The sequence below is a fragment of the Aptenodytes forsteri genome, unplaced genomic scaffold, assembly GCF_000699145.1.
Source record: "Aptenodytes forsteri isolate BGI_AS27 unplaced genomic scaffold, ASM69914v1 Scaffold404, whole genome shotgun sequence".
In the NCBI taxonomy this organism is placed as follows: domain Eukaryota; kingdom Metazoa; phylum Chordata; class Aves; order Sphenisciformes; family Spheniscidae; genus Aptenodytes; species Aptenodytes forsteri.
In genome coordinates this window covers 978,990-1,006,923 of record NW_008795629.1, presented here as the reverse complement: position 1 = coordinate 1,006,923, position 27,934 = coordinate 978,990, and the positions used below count along the sequence as shown (strand labels likewise).

The window sequence follows — 27,934 nt, the reverse complement described above, 5'->3', positions numbered from 1 at the left end:
CCCGACTGTATCAGTTGCCTCAATAAAAGATACAATTTCTCTTGACAAACTTGCAGTTTTATTGACCTATGATGGACTAAGGATATGACTAAGAACGTTAAGTACAGAGAAATAAAAACCTATTGTTAGGGAAGAATAAAAAGGAAGGCATCTTTGAATAAAACCTTCTTTAACAGTTTTTAGAACTCCATTCTAATACAAGTGCTCAAGGACATAATTGGCAATATATTTAACAGCAAGTAGAGTCTCTTCACAGGTTGGCTTTATCTGAGATTCAGGGAGAACAAAACCGTATCTACCAGTGTCTCGGAGCTCAAAAGTGAAAGAGTACTTGATGCCTTGATCGTAAGCCCAGTCGTCAGAGCCCCCTGCAGCAGGATCTGTTGATAAAGAAATAAAATTAAGCTTAACTGGAAAAGTGTGGCTACGCATTGAAATGTGATATACTTTAGAGTCAAGTCACGTAGCCAGAAATGCAGAAAGGACAGATAAAAAGGAATATTCAGTGAATTGATTGATTTCTCCTGCTCATGGAAAAGCTTCTGTGATTTTAGGCCATTTGTCAGCTTCCTTCCAGCTGATGCACGCAAGTGAATGTAAACGAGCTAAACCGCTCCCTCCTTGTCAATATTGTGGGGAGACCATGGGAGGAATGTCTAGGGAACAGGAGAATGGCATGCTTGCGTGGGGTTGTTTAGAAAGATTTGGTATCAGAAGCAAATACCTTCTCACTGGGTAGCTTTCTGAGGTTCGTACAGATCTGAAAGAAATGCAGATCTGGGATATCAGCTCCATCTTTTCTTCTGGACCAATGGAACCCTCCCTTTCCAGTCTAAGTCTCTTTTGCTAAGGAAGGAGCCTCCAGAATTGCTAAGCATCACCAAAACATTTTTAAAGGAAAAATCTCCATAAATATTCTAAAAATTGGGTGAAACTGTTTTTTAAAGGTGTTTTAATTTATTTAAGGGAAGAGAAATAGGGAAAAGAGATTAGTTTCCATATTTAAGGAAATTAAGAGATCTTAAATAGATGAGATATTAAAGTTCTAGAAGTTTAAGTTTGGCAACCTCAGCTCGGCTTTTGACGCTGCAAAGGCCATATCCTGACAGCTGAGTTCCCAGGTAGGGTAGAAGAATGGAATTGTAATTAGTACGTTTCTCAGACTGTAATGCAAACTAAAAGAAATAATTATCTGTGTTGCCAGAGTGGTTGAAGCCATTCTTTAGGATTCACATCGTCTTTTCACTTTGACTTGGAGATGCTGCAAATGTAGAAAATCTCAGTTTGAGATTTTTATGTTTAGATCTAAGCCGTGTATGATTTAGGAATTCATGCTACGCACATGAATTCCTAAACACTTTACCATATCACTTTACCTTCCAGGGGTCACACACTCCCTGGGATCCTTAAGGAATACATCATCCCATATTTTAGAAATTATAGATTCCATGTATACCTCTGAGCATATGCTTGTGAAGAAAGAAGGGGACTACTTAGGAAGAGGAACAAGAATTGCTAGAAAACTGCATTTGGTAGTCTTAGTAGCAGTTAATATAGATGGCTAGTATATTTAGGCCAGTACTTACAGATTGTTGTAGCTCCTGGGCCGTATGTATATTCGGTGCTATACAAACTGGCCAGCTGTTTGGAGGCGGCATCAGCAATGGAATTCTGTAGGAAAAGAAGAATGATAAATGCAGATTTTCAGAAGCTTTCTGAGTGAATCTAAGCAAATGCATTGTTGAATAAACTGAAAAGCCATGCTTGGGAAGTTTTTATTTGAAAATAAAAACTCACCTCTTGGAAAATAAAAATACACCTCTCGGAATGACTATAGGTGTCAGTAGCTGACAAGACACAGCTTGTCCTATTGTTTTGAAAAGAGCTTATCAGTAAAGAGCTCGTCCTCCAAGCTTTAATGGAGTATAGTCCAGTCCGTGTATTGCTCTATTGATGTACAGCCTGCTGTATAGTCCAGTATAGTTTGGATAGGTAAGGGGACAACAGGTAACAGGATTTTCTATACTTAGAAGAAACTTGTACAAGATTAAAACTAACTAAGGAATCTTATTTAGAGGTAAGAGAATCTTAGAGAACAGTAATAACTTGGTAGAGTAAATTGCGAACATACAATAGCCTTTCTTTTCCTTCTATTCATGCAGCTATAAATTCAGAGTAGAGTCAGCTTAGTCAGTGGAGTTGAACACTGATACAAGTGGAAGCAGATTAAGGTCTTATAAATATTAACAGCCAGAAAAAGGCATAAATTACCTTGGAACCATATGTAGTCTCATTAATTTCAATTCATTTCCTGTGCACAGAGGGACTCATTCAACTCCCACTGATTTCAGCGAGGGTTGGATCAGGCCCATCAATAGTAACTATGAAGCTTTGTATGTTTGCATTAAGGAAAATTACAGGCTTTTCCTTGGAACGTGTGGCTTTTCCAGTTCTTCATTATACGGCACGTTGGTAATAAAACATGAAAACTATTACTAACAGATGATAAATATGAATGATTTTTGAAAGCAGATGTTCAGTGTAAGAATAAGTTGCCATATCTTTCTTTATAGCTTGCAGCTGAATGGCTTACTGTTCTAGGAATTTCCTCAAGCCCCTTCTTTCTCTGTAGGTTATACTCTGGCTTACTTCCCAGTGGAAGATATATTGTAAAATATTCTTTGTTCGTCCTTATGCTTCAAGTGTTCCTGTGAATTACTCGAAAAGGCATATTGGACAACATGTTTGGGAAATCTTAGTTAAGTGAGAGAGCTTTCTCAGCTTCTACAAAACAGCATCAAAATACATTTGCATTAGCACTGGCAGCCTACTTTATTGGAGAATTGCGAGTGTTTTCCCATTCGCAAATGTTGGATTTTGAACATCCTAGAAACATGGGAGTTTGCTGTAGGAATTTGTGGTCATTTAGCACATTAAGAATATTTAAACAAGGCAGACCAAAGAGTATTCGAAGCTTGTCCTTCCACCTATAACATTGGCTGTACCTGAACGTGGGGTTTAGTTTCTGGGCTCTCTGTTGTCCAAACACAAGCACTTGTAGGAAGAATGTCGTTGCTTTGCATTTCACAATCTTAGATTCAGAGCAATTGGGGTAGCTGAGCTCTCCCCAGTGTTGGGGTTTTTTTGTTTGGTTGGTTTTTTTTAATCCCTTAACAAGCTGTTTTTTCTAAAATCCATAATAATTTTTAACACATGTTGAGGGGATTGTAGAGGTTGGAGACTACTATCTGCTAGTGATACCTTGTTTTCTTCAGTCATCTTTTGGTTGTAATATATACATTTAATCAGCAGCTGAGATTGAGTCAAATCATCTCTCAGTAGTAAACGAATTTTTAAATGTAAACTGATTCTTCCTCTTTTCAAATATATGCAAAGTGGAAATTAAATTTGTAAAGATAGTCTGATACTGTGTATGGACCTGTTGGTAACTAGTATTTGCTCTCTCTTTAGTAAACTGCATGGTTGGGGCAATAGAACAGCAGAGCTGCTCTTTGGGAAGAATAGGGCATTCCTTTCACTCAGCTGCCAAATGATGGCTTTAAATCATACCAGAACAGATACCAGAAAAAGTATGTCAGGAAGTCTTTTTACCTGAGGGATTTTTTTATTCTTTTTTTTTTATTATTGGCCAGGAAGTTGTAAAAAGAGAGATTTGTAGAAAGAGCAGCTGAGATTTCCAGCTGTTCAGAGCCTGGAATCCAAATAAACAACTTCCTCCAGGTTGGAGATCGAGGTAGTACTTTAAATGACCCTCTCTAAGTGAAAAACATGACTGAGCATTTATGACTTCATCATGAAATGAAACTTTATCAGAAGTTTTGCTATCTGATTTTTTTCCTTTAAGTCACTCTCTACCATTTGCTTTCCTAATAGATTTATAGTCCAAAACCTAAAGGTAAAAAAAAATATTCGACTTCATAGGAACTGAAGTCACCTTTTAATAATAATATAATATAAAACAGCAGGAATAATAAAAATTAAGTAAATACTTGTGAGTATAAATACGAAATATGAGGAAAATTTTTTCTTTTTTTTCTAAATAGCACAATTACTCAAAACCATCCATAAAAAGGAAATAACATGGAAATTTATGCAGAGATATATAAATAATGCCCAACATTTTCCAAACAGGAAAGTGATATTTAGCTTTTGAAAAGTGGTTTGGATTTTCAAGTCTGTATGTTATTTGGAATACAGCTGCAAGGCGAAACATTGCTATCTTTATGACCTTTGGGGATACTCTTTGCTGTTGAGTGATTTTTCTAGATCTCTTTGCACAACTGGCTTAACTGAATTGTTGTGGTTTGTTTGGAGTTTGTTTGTTTGGTTGGTTTTTTACTGTTAAGAATCCCTTTCTTGCAAGGAAAATTTTGCTGAGAGTTATCGTAGCAGAGAAACAACAGGCGCCCTGAAGTGCTTGAAATAAATCCAAATTAATACCTTGTAACTGGGAGTAGAAATGGCTTTTCAGCTTCTGACTTGCAGCTGAACTCGCAGAGCGGGTCATTTCAGCAGAGGTGGTATTCCCTGCGCTGATCACCCATCTGTGTTTGCACAGCAATTACTAATATTTTGCTTAATCTTGTGTACAGAGTGCACGGGCCAGTGAGACAGCGGAGTTGTGTTCTCAGTTGCCATTTCCTTACATAATTCACAACCTTTAAACCTATTTTTTCAGTTATTAGCTTTTGATGAAAGATATGTTACTGGCCTCTCTTTCTCACCACATCTGGAGTTTTGAACTACAAGATAAATTATCAGGCTAAGCATCTTCTGTGTGTTAACTGGTAGTTTTTTGGGGAGCATCTCTGTCATTTTACTCTTGTATCATCAGGCTAGATTTGCCAGCAAAATGTGGCTGGTTAGAAACACTTCAGGGACGTTGATTATGCAGCTGCTGCATGTGGACAACTCCCTTTGCCCTCACAGTCTGACAGTGATCTGGAGAAGCCTTTTCACTGATTGACTGGACCTCTTGCTCTCTTTCCTCACTGGACTGCAGACTGATTTGCCCGAGGCTGAAAACTCTATTTTCACTTCACCTTGGTCTCATGTGCTACTTAAGCGATGTTGATTATGCAGCTGCTGCATGTGGACAACTCCCTTTGCCCTCACAGTCTGACAGTGATCTGGAGAAGCCTTTTCACTGATTGACTGGACCTCTTGCTCTCTTTCCTCACTGGACTGCAGACTGATTTGCCCGAGGCTGAAAACTCCACCTTGGTCTCATGTGCAACTTAAGCGACCCTCAACTTCCTTTGTAATGAAAGTCTGAAAATGTGGTATTTGCAAAGTTAGCTTTAGCCAAGTGAAGCTAAACTTCTGAGGCTTGTTTTGCCAATAAAAACAGACTCCCCTCAAAAGAGTGCAGGACTGATGTGTAATTTAGTTCGCTGTTCTGTTGTTGCTCATAGTTAAGCATCTCCTTCAAGAGTCCAGAGAATCCAGCCAAGTGGGGGACTTCGGTATGATGCTTCTTTTTTCTTCGCAAGCCTGTTTCTCAGTGGCAGTCTCACAGAGTGTTTAAGAAATCGATCCTTGGTGAGAGGGTTTCCAGTGTGACTGAGTTAAGGTGAATGTGCCCTACACCTGTTGGAGACTCTTGTCTTTGAGCCAGACTCATACACGAGCTTCATCTGGAAGACGCTGCTACTAAAAACATCCTTTTCACAACTGTAACTGTCGGTACAGAGCAGTTCTCTTGTGGGACGTCTGTTGTGGCAAACTCAGTGGAGGAGCTGTGAAGCCAATTCCAGATATTGCTTTTCTTGCCCACTTTCCTGTTTGTTGTGCTTCCCAGTTGACTTTACTGATATTTACTCGTAACAAGCAGTACAATCACAGGAGTTTGCAACAGCACAGATACAACAGCAGCATAGGTTGCAACTCCTCATCGGTATGTCCGAATCTCTTAGACGATAGGATTTTTGCTGTTCAAAAATTCTTACCCACAGGTCTCATATATCTTAAACACATTCAGGAATAAAGTCAGGAGTGAAAAGACTTTGCTGCCAGGCATCAGGTTAAATAATCAGACCGATATTCACAAAGTCATGCAATATATTTGAAATTCACTCTTCTTGCAGGCTGCACAGACTCTGGGCATATCTCCACTTTCTGCTATATCCTATTCTAAGCACTCAAGAGGAAATGAAATGCTAGACCAACCCAATAAGGAAGGTGAATTTCGGTGAGCTTAAACAATAACCAATGTGGCCAGTACGCCTTCAAGTAATAAGAACTGAAATCCCATGTCTAGAAAATTATCTTGGGTTGTAAATTAATATAATATTCTGCAGCCTGCCAAACTGTAATAATACGCATACATTAATCTGACAATGAGTATGAGCTGGCTGCAGACATGTATTTGGCACTGAGTTTGTTGTTTAACTGAGAAATGGAATTGAACCTGGAAAGGAAGGAAGGGCACGATGCACATTCCTTTGCTCTATCAAATCATAGTTCAGAGCCACTTCAAATACAAACAAGAACTGATAAAGCTAGATTTGTCTGCTGAAAATGAGGAAAGTGTAGGGTGACCTAATAGGAAGCTAAGGCCAAAATATGAACCGATTAAAAAATATCGGCTGAACTGTTTATGAAAAGTGAGATTAAATACAGAGTTCTTTACTGCAAGAGGACAAAAATGTGAATAGTAAAATAAAGATGAAAGGAATCTCTTTGGGGTGTGGAGAGATACTGGTCTTGCCAAGCACATTTTTTAATTGTGAAAAGCTAATGCTTCGATTCTTTGTAGGAGATGGATTCAAGTGTGTATTCTGTGTGCAGGAGAACACTCCAGGGTATAGTAAAGAATGAGTCAAGAGAGGATTATGAAGCAGGCAAAATGTGATTCACCAAAAAGGAGGATATATTTCTTTCAGGGTGTCATCACAAGAATGTTGCGTAACTTCTGAGAAATTCCTGACCTAGATTTTCCTGCCTTGAGTGTTTTTATTTTTGTTGTTCAAGTATTGATTGGATAACAGTGAAAGTTTTGTGCAACACCCCAGGAGTGCGGGGAAAAGCAAAACAACAACCCTGAATAAAGGGAGAAAAGTTTTGGGAAAATCCTTGTGGCATCCTCAGAGATCCTCTTGCATCTAAGGAGAAGAGTGGGAAGTTGTGGGAAGGAAGGGACGTGCGTGACTTTCATCATGTTTTATGCCCCAGGGCCGGGGGTGGTTGAGGGATAGTTCTAATCCCCGACTCAAACTAAGTTACAATAACTTTGAGGTTGTTCTGATTTGCTGTAGCAATGCAGTGGAACGTAAAGGATGTCTGGGATTCTCAGAGTGCCCTGTTCTACCTGAGAACCCAAAACCAGAATGGTTTTATGCCTTCTGGTGATTTCTTGAGGCTGCGAACAGAAGAGGTCTTTTGAGTCCCCGCTTGCAGGAAAGGAAGGTACAAGCGTTCTCTAGATCTTTCTCTTCTGCAGACTTAGTGTCTTCAATCTCAAATTACTCACTTTTTGTCCCCTTCTATATCTCAGACACTGGAATGCAGCATAAGCCCCATAGTATTATGCTACCTTTAATTAAATACAATGGAACAAAATGTTGTTAATGATAAGCAGACATGTGAGGTTTTGTTTAAGCACATGTCCAGTTGCTCACTGAAAGAGATAAGAAATTGCAACTATATTTCCTTTAGTTTATTAGATCTGTCAGAGTAAAAATAACATCTAAGATAATGGCACTATAAATTTTGCTTCTTCATTTGCAAAATGGTTTGTGATCCTTTTATTTGCCCAAACATTTTCTATTAAAAGTTGAGATTCTCATTCTTCAGCATTTCTTTAAATTCTAAATCTAGACAGAACTTTTAGACATGAAACACAACAATTGGCATACAAAATAATACCTCTTTAGGTAGCTGTCTCATTTCAAGCAAGTACAATTGTTGATTGAAAATCTTAAATTTCCTTTAGTCACAGCTTAAATGAATGTGTTTTAGTTATTTGAAGTAACCTGAAAAGCTGCACTTTCGAACCTGACCCAGAGCCTGTTGAAGTCAGTCTTTCTATTTAATTCACTGACATTGGAGTGAATTAGGCCTTTTCTGTTTAATTATCCCAACTACAGGCAATGTTGATTGGGTGATACTCATTTTCCAAAAGAAGGATTTTTGGCAAGAAGTCTTCCCTTGTTAAAATCAGATACTGCACAAGTTGAACACCTCTGGGATCCTGCTGTCTTTTTGTTGGGATCGCCAATAGAGGAAATATTTTCCCTTAATTAAGACGTGAAAAACACTCATAAGGTCATCTTGTCATGGTGGTGAGATTTGCGATTGCTTTGTAGTGGAAAATAATGGAACTCCCTCTGGGCTCAGTGTGCCGGATTTAAAATACAGGATAAAGTGATGTTGGAAAGACTAACTTATAAAGTGAAATCAAATGGTTGAAGGGAAATATATAGCCCGCATTCCTGAGCTATTTATTTTTTATGCTGAATGGTAATAGCAGAATTGTCCTCCATGGCAGGAAAGAAGAGTTTTTATTGATAAAAATTGTAGAACCTTAGTATGGGTGATTCATTAAATTTTACTGTCTATTAGAATAGAACATTGCTAATATAAAATTTTAATTTAATAAAAGAATTTGAAAACCTAGAAAAGCACATAGGTTCTTTCCTATTGTTAAGGATTGTTTTAAAAATGAGCTGTCAAGGTAAGCTTTTTCCATTTAAGACTGTGAGAAATTTGCTGTACTCTTAGTTATGTTTCATCACATTTGCTCTTGATTCAAAAAATTGGGCAGAATGTCATGCAAATTTTTAACACATGGGAACTTTGTGATCTTGACAACAAAGCAGCTTCAAGGGTTTTGTGTTGTTTCATTACTTTAGACTGAACTGCAGTGAGTGAAATGTGAAGCTTTTGTAAAAACTGAAGACAAGAAATTACTACAGTTCCCTGGAATAATTACAATTAAAAATTTCTGGAATATAAATTCAGAAAACAAAATCTTCATCTAAATTTCATCCTCTCTTTTAAGCTGTAAAAACTGTAACAAACTTCACTGTTGGCCCCAGTTTGTATTTGTGGTTCAGAATCATGACATCTATTTGGGAGCACTCATAAATCTGTCAAACCTGCACAGCAGAGCAACACAGAGTGTTGTTGCCTTGGACTTTTGGCAGCATCCGGGAAAGGGGGGGAATCAAGATTTGTTTGTTTTGTTTTGCTATGTTGCTTTCCCTGACAACAGCTTCTAATTGCTAATATGCCAGAGAACTGAAGTCATTTTATTATTCGTGACTGCTGATTTTTGGCCTTATAAAATGTTTACAACTTTTATACACATTTAATAGTTTTAACCCCACTCTCTGTTTCTAAGGATAAAAAAAAAAATATTGCAGACTGTTGTTATCTTACTTAAATGGCATTAGGGTGTGGCCTTTCTCTAGGATGAATAAAAGAGGCGTTGTCCTTTAAAACACCACATTCATCCTCTCCTCTTCCAAATAAAAGGTGTGTTTGAATCCAGGCCTGTTTAGAAAGGCCTCAGAACTGAAACTTTTTACCTGTTGTGTATCTAACTGTTTTTAATTATACTTTTGAAAAAAACTGCCTCGTTGTCCTGAACCTGTAACAATAGGAGTTTCACCGTTTTACTCCAGTGAGAACTAAGGGTCGTTAGGAAGTGGTAGACAGAGATCCTTGTCTGCTGTTGATGATACCAGTTCAGTCATTTCATAGATATTACAATCTATCAAGCTATTAGCTTGACTTACAGGGCATAATGTTTCTATGTAAAGTATTAAAGCTACATACACAGCAACCTCTTGAGTCAGGGCAAAGCAGTGCTGCACAGAGTAGTGGATTTCTGTATAGCATGACTGGAAGACAAACCTGACCTTGTGGCAAATTCATTACGTATGTGGAAATTAAATAAGGCTCTTGAGTTTACCCTGTGCTTGAACTATCTTGAAGCCATCACTGTTTCCCTTGTTCTTACTATGAAAGACTGAAGAATTTTCAAAAACTGGCAGTACAGATTCTTTCCAGATGTTAAAGAAACTGCTTGAAGTTAAATGGACCTAAACAGCAAGTGATGATTTTTACTTATTCTTTTCATTATGTCAAAATGACAAAGAGACTTACCAGTTCCTCGTAATTCGATGGTAATTTGTAAGTATACGAATAAGGAAACAGTAGCATCTGGGAATAGGAGTGAATCGTCAAGTATGCCTTGATTGTAGGAAGATGTTCACGAATAAAATCAGCCAAAGCCTTGGTCTCCTTTTCAGACTCAGGTGCAGAGCCACAGTAAGTGGAATCACAGGAGTTTTTTGAGGCCCCAACAGCTGGGAAGAAAGGTGAATTTAATAAGTATTTAATGAAAAATTTGGTTGTTAGGACAGTCATGTTACACCACTTTTGTAGATAAGCCTTGGAAATCCTACTGACACACATGCCATATCAGAGGAGAGAATATTTTATTGTGTAGTTAAGATGCTGGGCAACGTGACATAGCACTAAATAAATATGCCCTGTACAGTGTGCATAGTTGGAAGAACATGAGTATTGATGTCAAGCCCTATATTATGTAGGTGATTTGGGATATTGATTTGCTTCAGTACTTAACAGTCCCCTCCTGGCATATCTCCCCCATTTCTAGGACACTTCCAGGAAACAGCCAAGTGGAAACCACTCAAAAGAGACCCCTCTCCACTGAGTGAAACCAACCAAAAGAAAACTTTCAGTTTCTGTTCTGAACTCACAGAAGTGTGTGTGTATAGATGTGTATATGTATGTAGATATATAGTGTCTATATATATGCACATGTGTGTGTATATATATGTTCATAGAAGTAGCCATACTGATGATGTGAGTAACCAAAGTCTGTTTTTTGCCCAAAACTGCCCCAAAAATTTAACACAAGCTACTCCACAATGGAGACTGGTGGTCTTCACTCCAGCTTGAGCTGGACCAACCATCAGGTAGGGAAAATCCATAATTAAACACCTTGGCTATTGCACCTCTGTATGATCCCTTGCAGCTATTGTTAGGAGACACTTACTGCACCAGCCAGCATTAAAATTCCTGTTGGGATCTGTACCAATGCAACGGCTACCAGCATTTTTAGAGCGTGTCTTTCTCCACATGCGGTCCTGAAATAGAACAGTGGAGCATAGATCAAAACTAAGAGAAAGTTCTAACAGTTGGCTTTTCCAGCAATACTCTTCTGGAGAAAGAAGAATGTACTGACCTTTGTCCAAGTGTAAATGTAACCATCAATATTAACAACAGGCAAAACATAGAAGTCCAAGCTGTTGAGAAGTGTGGTCATGACAGTATCTTTTCCATAGGTCTCAAGAGCCTAGTTGGAAAAAAAGTAGAAAAAGCTGATGATGCCTTCATAGATCTGTATCTCCTGTGTGTATTTAAAGGCCTGGGCCTGGATCGGGAATTAATGAATGTGGTGGGCAGAGTCATCCAGGTCACTCCACCACATGAGATGGCAGCTCTGTGATATTACATGTACTTAGAGGATTTACACTGACTCAAACCACACTGCTGTTAGAAAGCCATCTCATTCTGGTAGATAAATTATATGGTAAAGCAATGTTGATTTTGAACAGGATAATAAATCACTGGAAAGAGATTTCCATCTACTAGCTTCTTTTTTAAAGATAGAGCAAAGTTCCTGTCCATATATTCTCCCTACATCCTGTCACCTTAAAGGTTTGGGTTTAATTTATGTGAGAAGGAAAAAATCATTATTCCCATTTTTTATATTTGTTGTGCAGAGAAATTTCATCAATAACCAAAATTATAGAGAATATTTCCAAAGAACATCCTTACACATTTCCAGTCATAATGCTGTGGATGCACGTATTCACAGGGAGGCAGATTTTTTCCCTGCACTTTTCCAGACACATACATTGAATAACAAACATAAGAACTCCTGCCATAAACCTGTATATCCCGATTGTTCATGGCCTGGCACTTTGTATACTTGTCCACAGATTTATATCGGTGTCAAGGGAGCCTGCAATGATCATGGAAATTTGCTCTAAGAAGTACGTTGCACCCATGTTTCCTTTACTTTACACAGACATAAAGGACAACACAGGGAGCAATACAGTGGAGAAAGGCATCCGTTGTCCTGTAACGAGCAAGTGGGAAGGTTGGATGTAGAATCTAGAAAAGCAGTTTCAGATCATTAGAACTTACTTTTTCCTGTTTTGTTTTTTTTCTGCTTGGTTTTTTTGGAGATACATATAACATCCACCTTACTCATGTTTTTCTCCAGGGTTTTTTTTTACTTTTATGTCTAGAAGCAATCCCAAGTAAACCCTGATGACGTTCAGAGGACTGTGCTTTTAAAGCACTTCTGCCTATCCACACTTGGATCCACTGCGCAGAGCCACTGCTGGTGTCAGGTACACCCATGAATTAAGTGACCAGACAGTGAAAATGACAGCTGTAGTGACGTGAATTGCTAAAAGAAAAATGGTAGCACATACTGTCTGCAGCCTTATTAAAAGATAATGAAATCACATTCCCATTGACTCCACTGAGATGTCACTTTCAATTTCCACTGCTCCCTACACAAAACCGCATGGCTGTCTGATAAGACTGAGATTATACTTGCCACCAAGACCTCTGCCAGCATGGCTCACTCACGTACTTTGGCTTTCCTTTACTTGGGTTTTAAATCCCAACTGCTGCTTCTGGGTTTGTTGTTTGTTTTTTTTTTTTTAATCCTCAAGCAGGAATTCTTACAAAATTTGAGATTCAATCAGTGAGTTGTTCTGCTAAGTTGATTGATCTCCCCCCGCTGAGGGGGAATATACCTCTTCTCTGTAGAGAAGACTGTGCAGCATTTGGTAACTTCCACCTGCTTTATATTGGTGGTGAGGAGAAGGAAAAGACAAAGAGATGATAAAATTGTTTAGTTCAAGGCCTAAAGTATCCCAGCCTGAAGTGAAGCTAATTTCACCTGTGCAGCTCTTTCCTGAATATGGTTCTATGTTTTAGAAACCATTCTGTACAACTTGAAGTGGCAGCTCAAAGGGATGTGTATGCATTTCCCTCTTCCTGAGTGGAGTTTAGGGAGCTTCATCTATAGTCTTCCGCCTCTCTTGGGTGCATAACCTCAGCGCACTCTGTGCTTAGCTGAGGGTAGGTTTCCACCCTCTCTGTTGCCTAACTGAGTAAAGCTGGGTGCAGGGAATACAGCACGTGACGCCGAAGGAAGTCGGCTGTTCTGACGTGTGTTCAGATGCCTTCTGACGTGCCCTTGAATTTCCTTATTCCCTACTCCTTACGACTGTAAAGAACATGACTATGTTTATAGTATTACTAGACCTGTTTGCTTGTCTCTCACCTTTCTCTGACTACAGGTGCAAAAAGGAATTTATAGGCTGTGTAAGTAACCCTTGTAGTTGTCAGTACCTCTTACACATGCTTTTAGGTAGTCTTAAGATGCTGAAAGATTACAGGTCTGACCATTAAGATCTGGTTTAAGTAGTTACACCCTAACCATCTGAGGTGAGAGAAGGGATGTGCGGACAGGTATTTAGAGGTAAAAAGGCAATCTGCAGTGGCCTTAGCTCTTACTGCTCGCTTAAGATTTTCTTAAACATAGCTGCGTTTTGTAAAATATTTTTTCATCGTTAAGCTTACTGACTTCTTTCACAAACCACTGGCAAAAAGCAGGGGAGATCCACTCTCTTGCATGGAAACCACAATCCATAAAGATGGCCTTCTTATTTGGACCCCTTTTTCCCATCTAGGAAAAAAAACAACAGAAAACCGAGGTCTTGAACAAAATAATTTGTATGCAGAACAAGTCAGTCAGCTTGCTGACCTAAAAAGTCAAACTTTATACAAATATAGCATCCCTTGATTAAATGGAAATCTATGAAGTGCTCTCAGCTGTAGCTGACCATGATAGTCAAGCTAAAACAATAGACTCTTAATAATTTTGTTTTTATTAATGTAGGTAAGCTTCTTCCCCCCCAATTATTTGATTATTCTGCACTGTTGATTTATTTCCTGTAGTGTTGCTAAGAGTTGATCTTGTTTGCTTGACTGATACATTATTGTAAATGCTTATGCAATTTTGGGCAAGTAATCTTAATCCTTTCACCTTTATTTAAGTCATCGTATCTTAGTTATGCCAAAAAATTATATATGATGAAGATAAGATACAAACAAATTTGTTACCTGTTGCTAGAGGGACTGACATTTATAGATCCTTTCAGAGTAAATGGGTTTACAAACAACAGATGGAGACAACATAAAGGTAGATGATCATTCAAATAGCTCTCAGGAGCGTGGTTAAATTTTTATGTCTGAACTTCTAATAATTCATTATGCCCCTTTTTAAAAAAAAATCTTAAAGGGTGAATAAATCATAGTAGTAGTCAACAAAATGTATTAGATGTTCTGCAAAATGTATATTACTATCTTAGCATCATTAGTGTTTTAATAGACATCACAATCTTGTGCAGGTTAACAGAGGAAAAGCCTGGCACAAAGAAATCAAAGCACTTACTTTGAGAAGGTACATTGGCCGTCCTTCATATGTTTCCCCAATTACAATGCGAGAGACAAGGGCTGGGTTCTGAGCAGCAATATCAGCGGTCCAAGCAGCTATCTGTTTAATAAGGAGGTTAAGTTTACTGACGTCTCTGTCTTCAGGTCCAGAGTAATTAATTCACAGACTTCAAGCCAGAACGGTCCTTCTGAGCACCTAACTTGACCTAATATTTAATATAGTTGTAGATTTCCAAGAATTAATTCCTACTTGTACTAGAGCTATATGTTTGAATTAAGATCTTCTAGTATGAATTTATCTAAACCCGTCATTGGAGTATGGCTGGGGGATTACAAAACTCTTTGAATGCTAACCCTGTATAGTTATGACCTTGTCAACCCTTAAACTCCCTTAGCAAAATAGTTTTTCTTGTTAAGCTAAGTAGATTGAATGCCTCAAACCTTCTACATGTTGTAAAGTTTTTCAGTTTCACGGCTCTTTTATTCATCATCGTTCTTGAATTACTGAGAGAAGTGCTGGACAGGGATTTGTAGGAACAGTCCACCAATGCCAGATACAAAAGAAAGAAAATCTCCTTCATTCTATTTATTATTTAAGGGAAGTAGTAACAGCCTTTCTTGTCTTAATATTGGAGCAGATACCCTTTGTTACAAGTGCCTTCAGAAGCTCTCAAAAAAGTCACATGCACACAAAAAAGCATTTCATGCCCAAAGAGCAACCTATGAACTAAGAAAAAGATGGGAAACAGCAGACAGATCTAGACAAACTGGCAAGAGAGTACTAGAAATAATGGTTGACGTTATGGATGTTGGTGGGTTTTTGTATGCCAATAACCTTTGAAAAGTCAGAGGAGCTTTTGTTATTTTTAAATAGCCTTGTAAAAGGAGACTTTTGGGGTTTTTTAGGAGAGTTCTGGTGGAAGAAAATTGATTAGTTCTGTCTATGATCTATAGATACCACTTGGAGAGGAAATACAAATTTTCTTGTTTGAAAATGTAACAGGTGCTTAGTGGGCAATGATCAGCACAAAAATGAAAGATTTTTGCAAGGAAAGACATTAAGGGGAGATTGTCACACTTTTAAGTATAAGAACTGTGATGCAATGGATCATAAGGAGCCACTGCAAAGATGTGAAGAGTGACATGGTCAAGATTACGTGTCAGGTAAAATGAGCATGGCTGCGAAAAAAGGAGTGAGGAGGGGAGAGCTTATGGTGGAAGATGAGTTAGAATTGGGGCAAGGAATGGAATCAATTTTTTTTGCAGAGCAGATGGGAGAAGGAGTGAAAAGGAAAGACTAGCAGTGAAGCATGTCAGCGTGGTCATTGGGTTTCTGCCAGAATTTCTTTGCAGCACTGAGAGCAGAAGTAGAGGAAATAGGTGTAGGGGGATGGGTTATACAGATTAACTGGGTAATGAGCAATAAAGGAGAAAAGGAAGGAAAGTTTGGAGAAGGAGTTATCATATTAATGGTTGGAACAGAAGAGGAAAAGGGAAGAAGGCTTGAAGCATATCAGAAGCCATTTTGACTACAGAGGCTAAGGTACTGAGCTAATAAAGTGGCAAACTTCTAGACTTTACCGTTTCCCAGTTGTTGTACTTTTCATAGCTGTGTCCGGTGGTACGAGCTTTGCTGTCAAACTGGGCGTCCAGTGCAGCCTGCAGGTTGTCAATCAGAACTCTGCAATAAGGCACCATGAAAAGTGTAAAGAGAAGCACAATTTGCTAGCAGGAAAGTAAGCACCAGGTAGACATTTCAGGGGCTTCCTGGAATTAAGGCCGCATGGATTGTGAAGTGAAGCGTGGGGGGGATTGATTTATGCATTTGAAAATAAGATATATTAGGTTCAAGTTTCAACCTACTTCCTGCCTCAGCCTTGCCACGAGAATGATCAGGGAGCAACAGCTTCCTCCTAATTAGCACCTGCCTACTTACTCCCATAGTAACAAACCTCCAGGGTGGCAACAGTTTGCTTTAGGAAGAATGGCAATGCTGAGACAGAGCGTGTGTAGAAAACGAGCTCTGGGCTGACCTCATGTTGCCAGATTGCCTCTGCCTCAATAGGAAAAGGGCCCTCTCTTGAACTTACGGCACTGGAAGACAGTAACAGTACTGCAGCAACGTAACACTCCCATGCAGCAACCCAGAGATGTTTGCCTGATGAAATTCTTTGTCAAACCAAGCTTCCGAAGTTTGGGTGTGGTTTGCCAACTCTATTGCAGGTGGCATTATCCGTCCTCCAAGCTCCTTTACCGCATGTGAGGTGGGCTATTAAAGTAGAACACACAATGGCAAGAAAACCCCAGCACCCTGTCAGGATTGGTTGGATCTCTCCTGTTCATCTTTCCCTGGGGCTGACACAAAGGCACAGCTCATCGTCGAGCATACTCTTGAGGACCTTTTGCTTATATTTCAACCTTGGCTATCAAAAAATGAAGTCCTCTTGTTTTTCCAGTGCTTGTCTTAACATTCTTACAAATCTTACTCAGACAGGATATGTCCTTGATCATTTGTGATTTGGATAGAAGAGCAGGAGGCCAGTTTGTGAGGCGCCACCAGCCTTCAGAACAAACAGTGCAAATGACTACATTGACATGATGTCACGGCACTGCAGCTGCACTTCAAAAGAATTGTAACGGCTTGGGTTGTGACAAGGACGCTCCACTCAAGTTTGTCAGGGACACCTTCCAGACATTATGGCCTTTGTTGCAATCAAAAGATTTGTGCATGGACCTGAAGGAGTTCATGAATATTATAGGAAAAATTAACACATGTAGAGTAACTCCTCCTTTGCCAGAGGAAATTCCACTGAAACTGGATTCCTGTGCTGTATGCAGGCTGTGGCATTATTGAAAATGATTTCTTCTAGAATGTTTTTAGATTCTGTTCCCCCAGCGGCATCCAAATCAGACATGGTTAACATGAGGCCAGTAAGTTTAGGGATGGATCATCCTTGGATTTAGCAGATCATAAAAGTTATGTTTAGTGAGAACTGTGTGGTGTCCAATGAAGGAATTTGGTCTGCTAGCAACAACAATGGGGCTGAGAGACAAAAACTCTGCACTCAGCCAAATGAAGTCATGAGAATTTGATCAAGTAACACTGACTTTCAGTATCTGAGTACATGATGTTGACAGAATATCCATTACACATCGAAGAAGCCTGATAATCAAGCTGGGCCGAGCCAATTTGCAAAGCTCAGATGGAGCTAAAGGAGCAATGAAGACAGACAGCCCCACTCCACTCCAGCCCAAAGTCAACTTCTCATCCTCGATTAATGCTTGCATAGTAACTGGAAGACACGAAGTATAAGCAGTTGCCCAGTCCTGCTTTTTTCTCCTTACCCTCCCTCAGTGCTACCCACTACAATGCTTCCATTCTCAGGGAGGTGTAATGTGGCAGTGTGGTCTATTCCCTCTACTTATGCTGCAGTTGTATTCGGTCATGGAAACTCAGGGCTTTTCTACTTCTGGGTAATATACTTATGAAATATTTAAGCCAATTAAGAGCTCTCTCTTTGGACAAATCCTTGCCATGGATCTGCTGTGTGACTTGAGTAACTCCAAGGCTGTCCTGGGAATCTGTTCTCCCCACTCCCTTGGCCTTCACCTGGCAACTGTCTTCTCTTTGTCACCAGTTGGGTTTTTTTGCCCCTCTAGCTATCGTTCTGCAGCTTAGAGAGCTCAGTGGGGAGCCCCTCATGGTGGCCCTTGGGGCTCACCATTTTCTGACTTCAGTTCCCCGATACTATCATGCAAACCCGTTTGGTGTGCTTTCTGGCTCTTTCTAGACCTTTGCCGCATTTTGTCTGTAGTGGTAAATCTTTCTTGTCCCCTCCATACTCCAGCCTTGTGTACTGCAGTGAGCTTTCACCTCGGGGAAATTCCTGGTAGTGAGTCTTTGCTTCCTGTCTCTTACCTCTATCAACATTTCACCTCACCCCTTTAACACAAAGCAGCTACAGTCCATTTGAACTGCCATAGGAAAGCTGAACCCAGTAGAGGCATCCACAGCAGGGATGAAGTTTGTAACAAGAAGATCAGTTGACAAATATGAAAAGATCAAACACGTTTTCCCCAGTGTTTAATCTCCTTCTATTCAAAATACAGTAGTGAGAACAAACTTACCTATACTCCACTCCACTTTCTTTCAAAAGATCTTCAACCTCAAAAGACTTGTCAGCTTCAACTCGGAAATCAACTTGCATTTGTGGGCTTACCAGTGTGACAGAGTCTGGCTGCCAAAAGTCAACCTGAAGGAAGGCCAAATGAATACATAAACAAATAAAAACATACATATGGCTATGATTTTTAGGTGAGTGTATGTGTGATGGTGATGTTGATTGTGATTAATATACCGAATTTCTTTCCTATCCTATTACACTGACCTAACCTTGCTTGCCAGAAGTATCAACCTAAATTTTAACTGGAAATTGATTAAGAAGATTTTATTAGGCCCTGCAATTTATGTGGCAGAAGTCTGGAGATGGCAGTGACAGTTTCACAAATGCCAAGTATTCTACAGCATCTGAGTACATACAGACTTGTGAATATTATAATTATCTTTACAACTTCTTTCATTCTTTGTACAGATTTCATTGGAGGTTTTTGCCTGTAAGCATTAGACAGAAATGGACTCCTGACTCAGCAGTAGAGAGACGCTACATGAATACTTTACATAAATCAGCTGGGAAAGACTGTTGTCTGTACGAGTGCTTTTAAGACTCTGTTCACTAAAGTTGGTATGAGGAACCTGTGCCTTCGGAAGATGTTTAGTTCAGGATGGACAAATGACAGTGCTATTACTATTTCACGTATTTTTGCCAAAGTCAGCTTCCAGACCTCTGGATTTAGCGCCCTATTAAACCCCAATGAAAGCAAAGCTGGTTTGCCAACATAATGCCTTTTCAGCCTTTCATCTCATGAATGTAAAGGAAAATGGGGCTGGTGGGCATATTCATGAACTACGTGTCTTCAAGTGAGATGACTATTCCAGGATATACTACTACATCAGTCCTGACTGGTTGCTTTGTATAACAATGGTAGTCCAGGGATATTTTCTTTGCTTAAAAGAAAAAGAAAACAAACAATCCCTTTATACTACACACTTAAAAGCAAGCATGGTATATTAATTTTCTTAATATTGGCACACCATTCCAATAGTATATTCTTCTACAGAATACTGTTTCAGCACGCTATTCTAGCCTGTTGATGATAGTTCTCCACATCTGTACTTCGTTAAAAATACCATCCTTTCATCCTACAGATAATGGTGTCTTTTTCACCAACAGCTATTTTACAACATCAAAGCTGAAGAGAAATATTGAAAACACATTTTCTGTCTTTATTGTTTTTTCTCGTGTCATTGTGTCATCATATATCTACATCAAGGTCAGTAAGAAACATGCAGCTTGGTTGGATAGAAAGGAAGCTTTAAAGGAAAGTCAAAGAAAAGATGACATGAGAGACTAGAGGCCAAAGAAAAGTTCAATCTGTTGGGAGTGTGGATTTTTAGATTATTTACATGAGCAAAATATTTTGCCTATAATGGTAAAAGTTCTGGTAGTTGGAATTTCCATGTTTTATTTAATACATTCTTGAAAGCACCCCACACTGAATACAGCATTTCAGATTAACTCATTCTATTAATAAATTCTGGTGGGCACTTCGATATTCAGACTGGGTTAACCAGCCTTTCTAGGAAGGTATTGGAATCTATTTGCATAGCTCTGGCTTTATCACCTCGTCCTGTTCCTTCTGAAGAAACACTCCAGCTGACTTGAATGGAATCAAGATTAGGTCTTTAATTCAGCAGCATGTTTTGTTTTTTTTTTTAAGATATATGTTAGTTGAACAAAAGGAGAAATGTTCCTTTCAAATGCAATATAGCCCCTTCCCCAAGTTCTTTACCTGCATGTTGCTGGCAAGGGAATTGATGATTTCCACCTGCTCATCATTCTGCGGAAACACACGAAACACCTTCTGCCTGAAGGGGGACACAAAGATTGGATTTGAAACAGGTCAGTCAGTCAGTTGAACGGCTTTTGCTCATGCAGAAGAAATGGTGCAACTATAAAACTTGCTGCCTGTTCTTACCCATCAAAGGCAAGATCCTGCAGGTCAGCAGAAACAGCTGCAGCACCTATGAGAACCAAGAGCGCCCACATTTTTCTTAAAGAAAAAACCCCAGGATTTCAGTTCTTCTATGCTGCTTTTATAACATGTTTTGTCCTGCTTTTTATCAGTTATACACCAGAACAACCCACCGATCAACTGATAGATTATTCCCTTGGCCTTGTTTTATTTGCATACTTTTATAATGTGTGTTTTACTCCACACCTGTGAAAACAGCTGAAAGTCTCAAGGCGGGCTAAGCTAAAGAATCTTGCTACTTGAGCTGGATAAACTCTTGATACGAGAAAGTGAATTTAATTTACTTTGTTCTTTTCTGTTGTATGTGAATTTTGATTTTTTTTTTTTTCCCCAATAATTTGGTTGCTGGATTACAAACTTTATAATACTTTATTGTTACTTTATGTAATGGTAGATGCCTATCAGATATTGTTGCAGTGTGACTGGTCTTGATCACACAGCATTGTCCCTCTTCCTGAATAATATCGGGCTGACTCTGACAAAGGAAGAGGAAACACAGTTGGGATGTACCAATTATCTTTTTTTTTTCCCAACAGAGAGTAAAAGTACTGAACTTGTTCTTTGCTCAGTCACTTCACTGAAATTTATGAGTAAGTCAGATGTCTGCAGAACTGAGAGTGTAGAAATTTCTAGTTGCAGTAGAGTTGTACATATACTCCACATAATACATTCATTGATTCTTGCATATTCCCTAATTTAGTCTTGTGAGGATCAGAGGTAAATATCTTTTAAGTAAGTTAAGCACTACTGTGGGCATTACATGTAGGCCAAGAAGACCAAATGAAATGTAGTCATACAAAAGCATTTTTAGCTTTACCTTTCATGTTGTCCCTAAACTATCTGAGAAACAGTAGTGTGTTTGCATCACTGCCCTTGCTTCTATTTAGTTTTCATTAACGAGTACCTGGCATTAAATGTAACATTAGTTGTCTGTTGATGCTGTGTCCTGAGGTGACTGATGGTTTTGACAGGGAGCCTCTAAATGAATCAGTATATAAATATATAAAGAATGGAATTTATGAGCTCAGTTCTGACTTCTGTTATGCCTAAGTGATCAGACAAATTAAAGGGGTTCAGACGCAGATAATCTTGAAGATGTTCTTTGACTCCATGTCTGCTATTTTGCAGAAAACTACTTATATGCATATCATATAATATGTGAAAATTTATTAGAAAATTAATATATATTCATCTCAGATTAAAAGACATAGTTATGGTTCCAAAGTGCAGAAATTTGAGTTGTCAATGACCATTTTAAGAATGAATGTGGCATCAGACTCTGCACCTAATTTTTTATGAGGTTCTCTGGAGTCAACTGAGTAAAGCTGCAGCATCCTTATATACAGAATACCTAGAAATATATTTTTAAAATCAATGTACCAAAAATGCAGCAGTTTATGCTTAACAATATGACCCATGATGAATATGCTCCTAAAAGGAGACTCCAAGTGCAGTCACTGAGCCTATTTATCCAAAACGGTCTTTGCCAAATCATAGGGTTTGAACTTACAATTAATGACCTAATTTGTAGCACTGCAGGCTCTTGCCCAGCAATAATCTTACTTAGAGTCAAGTCTCCTAAGAAGGATGACAGCAGGAGTTATTCTGAGAGTGCCAAAACAATGCTGCAAAGTCTTCAGAAGTTTTAATTTTACGATGATGAGATCTACAGTATCAGATAAAATGGTCTGATCCCATGAACACTGCTAAGACAATAATGTGGAGATGATCAAGCCCAGATCTTGCAAGGAATAAATGATCACAAGAAGTAATCAAACAGATTGCAGATGTCATCATTCCCTGTTGAGCACTGAGAAGCATCTTGGAAATAGAAGACTGCCAGATTTCAATGCTTGAGTTTACTTTTAAGAAGTTCTTTGCTTTTTCATGCAGTTGGAGATGACAGGGTTTTTTTGTTGTACGGGGTTTTTTTTCACCAAACAGTCACTGACACAGCATTACTGCCATCAGCTACTGAGCTGGCAAGCGTTACTGAATACTATAATCTCTAATGGCAGTCTTTGCTGTTTCTGTCCCAGACTAGGTCAGAAAAAAAACAATGACTCGGAATCCTACTTCAGTGATTTATTTTGCATCTCAGGATTGATGGTTATTTGTCAGATTAGCTCATAAACTAGCTCTAAACATTGTCTTGTTTTTCTAACTGTATAATATAAATGTGTAATACTTGTATGATAAAGGAGCAGCATAAGGATAAATAAAATAGCAAATTAAATTTGGTTAAGCCTTCTGTTCTTTTTAGTGTCTGATTACAAGCCAACAGCACATCAGTTGGCCATGGCTGAGTAAACCTTGGCCTTTGCTACTTAACACTGAGTGCAGAGGCTAGTATTACCTACATCTTCGAAAAGATTCAGAAGGAAGATTTAATTTTTTCAGTCAAGAAAGTAACAAAACCAGCTGAATCTCGAAAGGAGAGTGTGTAGTAATTTCCTTCAGGACATGTATTTTGTCTTATACTTAAGGTGAGCACAGGTGAAAAAAAGTGTCAGCTATTGCAATTTTGTTGCAGTTGTTTGCTTTTTTGATGATTAAAAATAAAGCCTTCTATGATGTTGTCACTCACAAAGAGTATTCCCTGAGTTCAGTGACATGAGCTGTAAAAAGTTTTGATGCTAATAACTGGCTGTATTCCAGCTGAAATTCATTTTTGTAGTAATTTCTTATTTCAGTTTTAGGAATAGAAATACTCTGGTACTCCGCTTTGAAAAGGTTATGAGGGCTAACCGCAGACTGATAAAAGGAAAAAATGCACATCACTGTTAGCATTTCAGAAGCATCCTTTATCCTATGAAGCCTTTCATCCCATTTGTTATCAAACCAAGTCCAAAAGTCTGAGGATAAACAATGTCTTTTTCTAGGAGTTTCAGTAGATACAGATTTCCTGAATCAGATAGTTTGTTGAGCTATATTTTAAAAAGTCTGCTATCTTTTAGTCAGAAAATATTATCAGTTCTTATAAGCCTTGATTGACAAATTTATCTTCTTAATATTGTTTGATATTTATTATGTTCCAAAAGATCAGTGAGAAACTCCTCAATGCCCAAATCTTAACACTGCTTATGTATGTAATGTAGCAAAATCCTAACATGTACCACACCAGCCGTATGTGTTTGAATTATGGGGACCCTCTTATCATTATTTATTTGTTAAGGTAGTATGTGCTAACCTTAGTTTTGAAGAGTAATACTATTGAATATATTCTGAAGACTTTTGAGAGTGCTTTGAAGAAGCCAGGATCAGCAGAATCTGCTATCCAGCATAGTCTCCAAGCTTTCTTGGTATTTTCTCTGTATTTATATATTGTTAATATTGCATCTTTTAATTCATCAAAGGTTTTTTCAACTTTAGTGCCCTGGGACATGCTCATATCCTACTGTTTTGGTAGCTATCTGTAGGTATCTTCTTTTTATTTATTTTTTTTTTCACATTTCCAGATGCTATTTAACATGTGAACAGGAACTGGATAAGGAGAGGAAAGAATGGGATTGATGAGATCTAGGGTATGGAGCAAAAACAGGTAGCTCTCATGACTTTCGGATATGTTTCTACTTCTGCTATTGACTCATCAGGTGAGAAACAGCAAAACTGTAACTGTTCCTTTGTAGGGTCGGTGGATTCTTGCCAAGGTATCTCCTGTGAAATGGATATCATATTTTTACCATTGACCTCTAGTAGTCGGGATTAAGACTGAATGTATTGCAGCTTCATTATACGATCAATGCACGGATTGCTTAGTGTTTAGAAAGTATTTCACATCCCTACATGCATATACATTCAGATTCTTGTTTGCTTGAAAAAAGTGCGAAATATACTAAAATAGAAGCAGTGAATAAAGGTATTGACAGTGCCGGAATTCCCAGAAACCAAGCACCAAGAATCTGTTCAGTGCCAAACAGAAGAAAGGTACTTTAAGAAGCAATGAGAAGGACTGACCTCACACCCATTGGTTATGGACATCTGCTTATTTAGCATGGGATGGGCTTTCTGTCAGGTACAAGAGTGCGGCGGGTTCTCACACTCAAGCCTGTTCCCTGGCATCTGTAGGGCTGGCAGGGTCATGGCAGGACTCAGTGACAGCTCAAAGATACGAAAAAGCATCATGTCCTTCCTCTTACTATTTTTAAGGCACTGAGATCAGCATGTGGTATGTAGTGAGACATCACGCCTACAGTGAAAAGTTCATAATCTAAAAAAGTACACGAGTAACCAGACAGTCAGTACTCTTACTAATAGAAGCCAGTTGAAACTTTCAACTCCCATCTTCTTGCAGTGCCTGATGGGTGTAGGAGTTTCTCTTCTGGTGTAGATCAGCGCAACATTTACACTTATATAATGGCTCCAGCAATGCCAGAACCAGATGCTGCTGAGGCAGCGCTAGAGTTATTCTGTAACGAGATACAGGAGTATCTGCCCACTGTTGAGGCCTCTCCAGGATATCTAATACGGGTTGTTAGCACGTTGTCTTTCTCACTATTCCCCTAGTTCCCATCCTGGGCTTTGCAGGGGCTGAAGGTAAATCAGGCTGTCAGTGTGCAATCATCCACCTCCAGTTTTAATAGAAGGATTTAGACAGACAGATGAATCTCCATTTCATCCAGCTAAATGTGATCCAGATAGTGATGCTATATTGGAGTTAACACAGCACAGCAGGATCACCGTGAGTGGGAGTAAAGACAGATGACAGATAACGGGAGAGTCCAGGATGCGTAAAAAAACATCAGCAAGAAAGGTTCAAGGAAGAGAGTGGACTGAGCAGCTTGATTCCACACTTGGGCCTAACTGAAATTTCTTTTTACAGACTGCTGGGTAATTTATTGTTCTGTTTTGCTTTTTGTTTGTGTTGGCCTTCGTGTATGATGTAAATCATGAACATTCTTCTTCTCCTGTATAGCTTGTTTTTCATCTGTAGACTTGATAAAGTTTGAAGCTTAGTGCTTAGATAGTTACCTTCAACTCTGAATGATTTTGAAATCTGGTGCCCTTTGCTGAGAGGCAGGTGGTATCAACTGCTGTTGTACCTGGGTAAAGGTCAGGGAGTTCTGCCATTTCAGAAAAACAAGACCATTTAGAAATTAATAGACTTTCTCAGTTCGCATTTATTGAAGGAACCCAAATTCACAAGCTGCAGAAGAAAGTAGAACTCCACTGTGATCAAGTAGAGCTTCAGCTAATTCTCTGGTTTCCTCCCCAGCAAAACATATACATTAAAACACCATTAAAATTATTTCCCTTCTTACTTTCTACCAGCGTTTGGAGTTAGATTTCATATGTCATATTGTAAAAAGGAAAAAACAACAAAAAAATCATGTAAAAAACACCAAACCAAAAAGTCCAAATAGATTAATTGGGTATTCTGCACATCAATTTGTTCATGTAACAATATGTTCCTTTTCAAAAGACTCATGGTTCTTAGTTGATCAGAAGTATTCATAAAACTCTTCCCAAAGCACTTAATTGGACTAATAATCCATACTTGGACAGCATTATTAAAACACACTAACTGCAAAAACCATAGTGAGAGCTCACTCATTGTAAGAGTATGGGGTAGCAAATTAAGCTGAATGAATTAATCTTGGCACTCTCTGTTCCTCTGTGAACATGTAAGTAAACAAAGTTCAAACTGAGCGGAGAACCTGTCTGATTTAAGCAAGTGTATCAGCTATTTGTGAGACATCACAGGGAAAAAATAACAAGAAATCAAATTCATGCTACTGAAGTGTGTGGAACCAAATCTGACTGAGGTATGGATTTTTGTCTAGGTGAAAAGTTCCTTTTATTCATAGAAGGAAGTCAACGACTCAAGATAAAACTGGACTTCTCAAGAAATGAATAATTTGCTGTTTTTCAGTAAACAGTAGGCTTCATGGAACAAAGAAAAACATACAGAGTGCAAACAATTTCATCACATAGCCATAGTCTAATCTCACTTTCATGATTTTACTCGGAAATTAATTCAGTTGGACACAGCTCTGTTAAACTTGTATGAAAAGGACCTTGACGAAGCAAGCTGCAGAACATAAACCACCACCATTCTTGGGAAATATTTTTGTCTGTACACACGGAAATGTTTAGGCATCAGAGATAAGATAGCTGCTTTAAATTCAGCGTCCAGAATCTGCTGTATTACACCCATGCAAGTCTGGATGTTTAAATTAAATCATTTTGCTTTTTTGCTTGGTAGAGCATGATCGAAACAGTATTATTTTTACCAACTTGATTGGAAACAGTTTGTAAAACTAGTCTGTAATACAGGTATTTCCAGCACTGGGACCACGCAGGTCCAGTTTTAGACAAAGGCTTTTTGCTACTAATTTATCTCTGCTTCTTACTCACATTTCTCTGCACTTCTCGGCTTCCAACCCTGAAATCAGATCTGCTGGGAAGGGGTAAAGGGGGATGAGAGAGAGAGAGACCATGCTTTGATCCGCTGCCTCCTGAAACATCACAGCTACCCGAAATCCTTACATTTTCTGTGAACTATTTAAAACATTTTCTCAAAAAAGATATATTTTGATGTGGAAATGTTGCTGTAGGGCTTCATGGAAATGGTAGAAAAGGCATCCCAAGGCCCTGTGCTGTGTTCTGCAGCCAGTATGTCACACCCGTAATGTTCTGTGACTAAGGACTTCAGCCACGCAGTGCAGCAGCTCAGCTGCTGGTTTGGTGCAAATGTCATCGGAAGACCTGGTCCAAGAGCCTGGCCGGATGATAGGAAAAAAATTATGCTAAAATATATAAAAATATGGAATAAAAAATCTATTTGATATATATAAATACTATTTTTTCCCCTATAAAACCCCATAATACTCCTACACTGAGATGTTTCATAGCGAAAGGTGAAGTTCTTTCCTGCTGTGGTTAGCTGGTTTTTACTACTACGCAGCAGAGTGCTTGTAGAAGGGTTGGGCAATTTTTTCCTCTTCTTTTGCTGCCAAAGACTTTCCTACCTAAGCAAAGCTGCCTCTTGGCTTGTTCATTATGTTGCTCACATTTGACTTTGCTTTCTCACTGGAAGGCTTACAACAGAATACGTGAAGTTTAGGATTTTGCTTGTTTCTGATTCATACATAATTTTAATTAAGTACTTTGCTTTCTTTAGGCTGCCTTTGTCCCACCCTATTCTCTGAATTAGGTAAATTGCTGGAACTTCTCACATGTTTGAAGAAACTGGTAATCGTTATTCACTCCAGGAAAATAAGAACAGGTCATGATGTTCGAT

General features: G+C 38.7%; 1 protein-coding gene across 1 annotated transcript; it reads right to left on the bottom strand.

Moving 5' to 3' along the window:
* Positions 1-192: 192 nt before the first annotated feature.
* On the bottom strand, positions 193-20,705 carry LOC103901440 (carboxypeptidase B). The gene is made up of 11 exons (XM_009282330.1): positions 20,635-20,705; positions 20,449-20,524; positions 18,667-18,791; positions 16,120-16,219; positions 14,537-14,638; positions 13,667-13,768; positions 11,240-11,350; positions 11,051-11,141; positions 10,132-10,334; positions 1,587-1,671; positions 193-380 (listed from the first exon to the last, which is right to left on the bottom strand). Exons 1-11 carry the CDS (start codon positions 20,703-20,705, stop codon positions 193-195), a joined length of 1,254 nt encoding a protein of 417 aa, XP_009280605.1.
* Between the last annotated feature and the right edge of the window lie 7,229 nt (positions 20,706-27,934).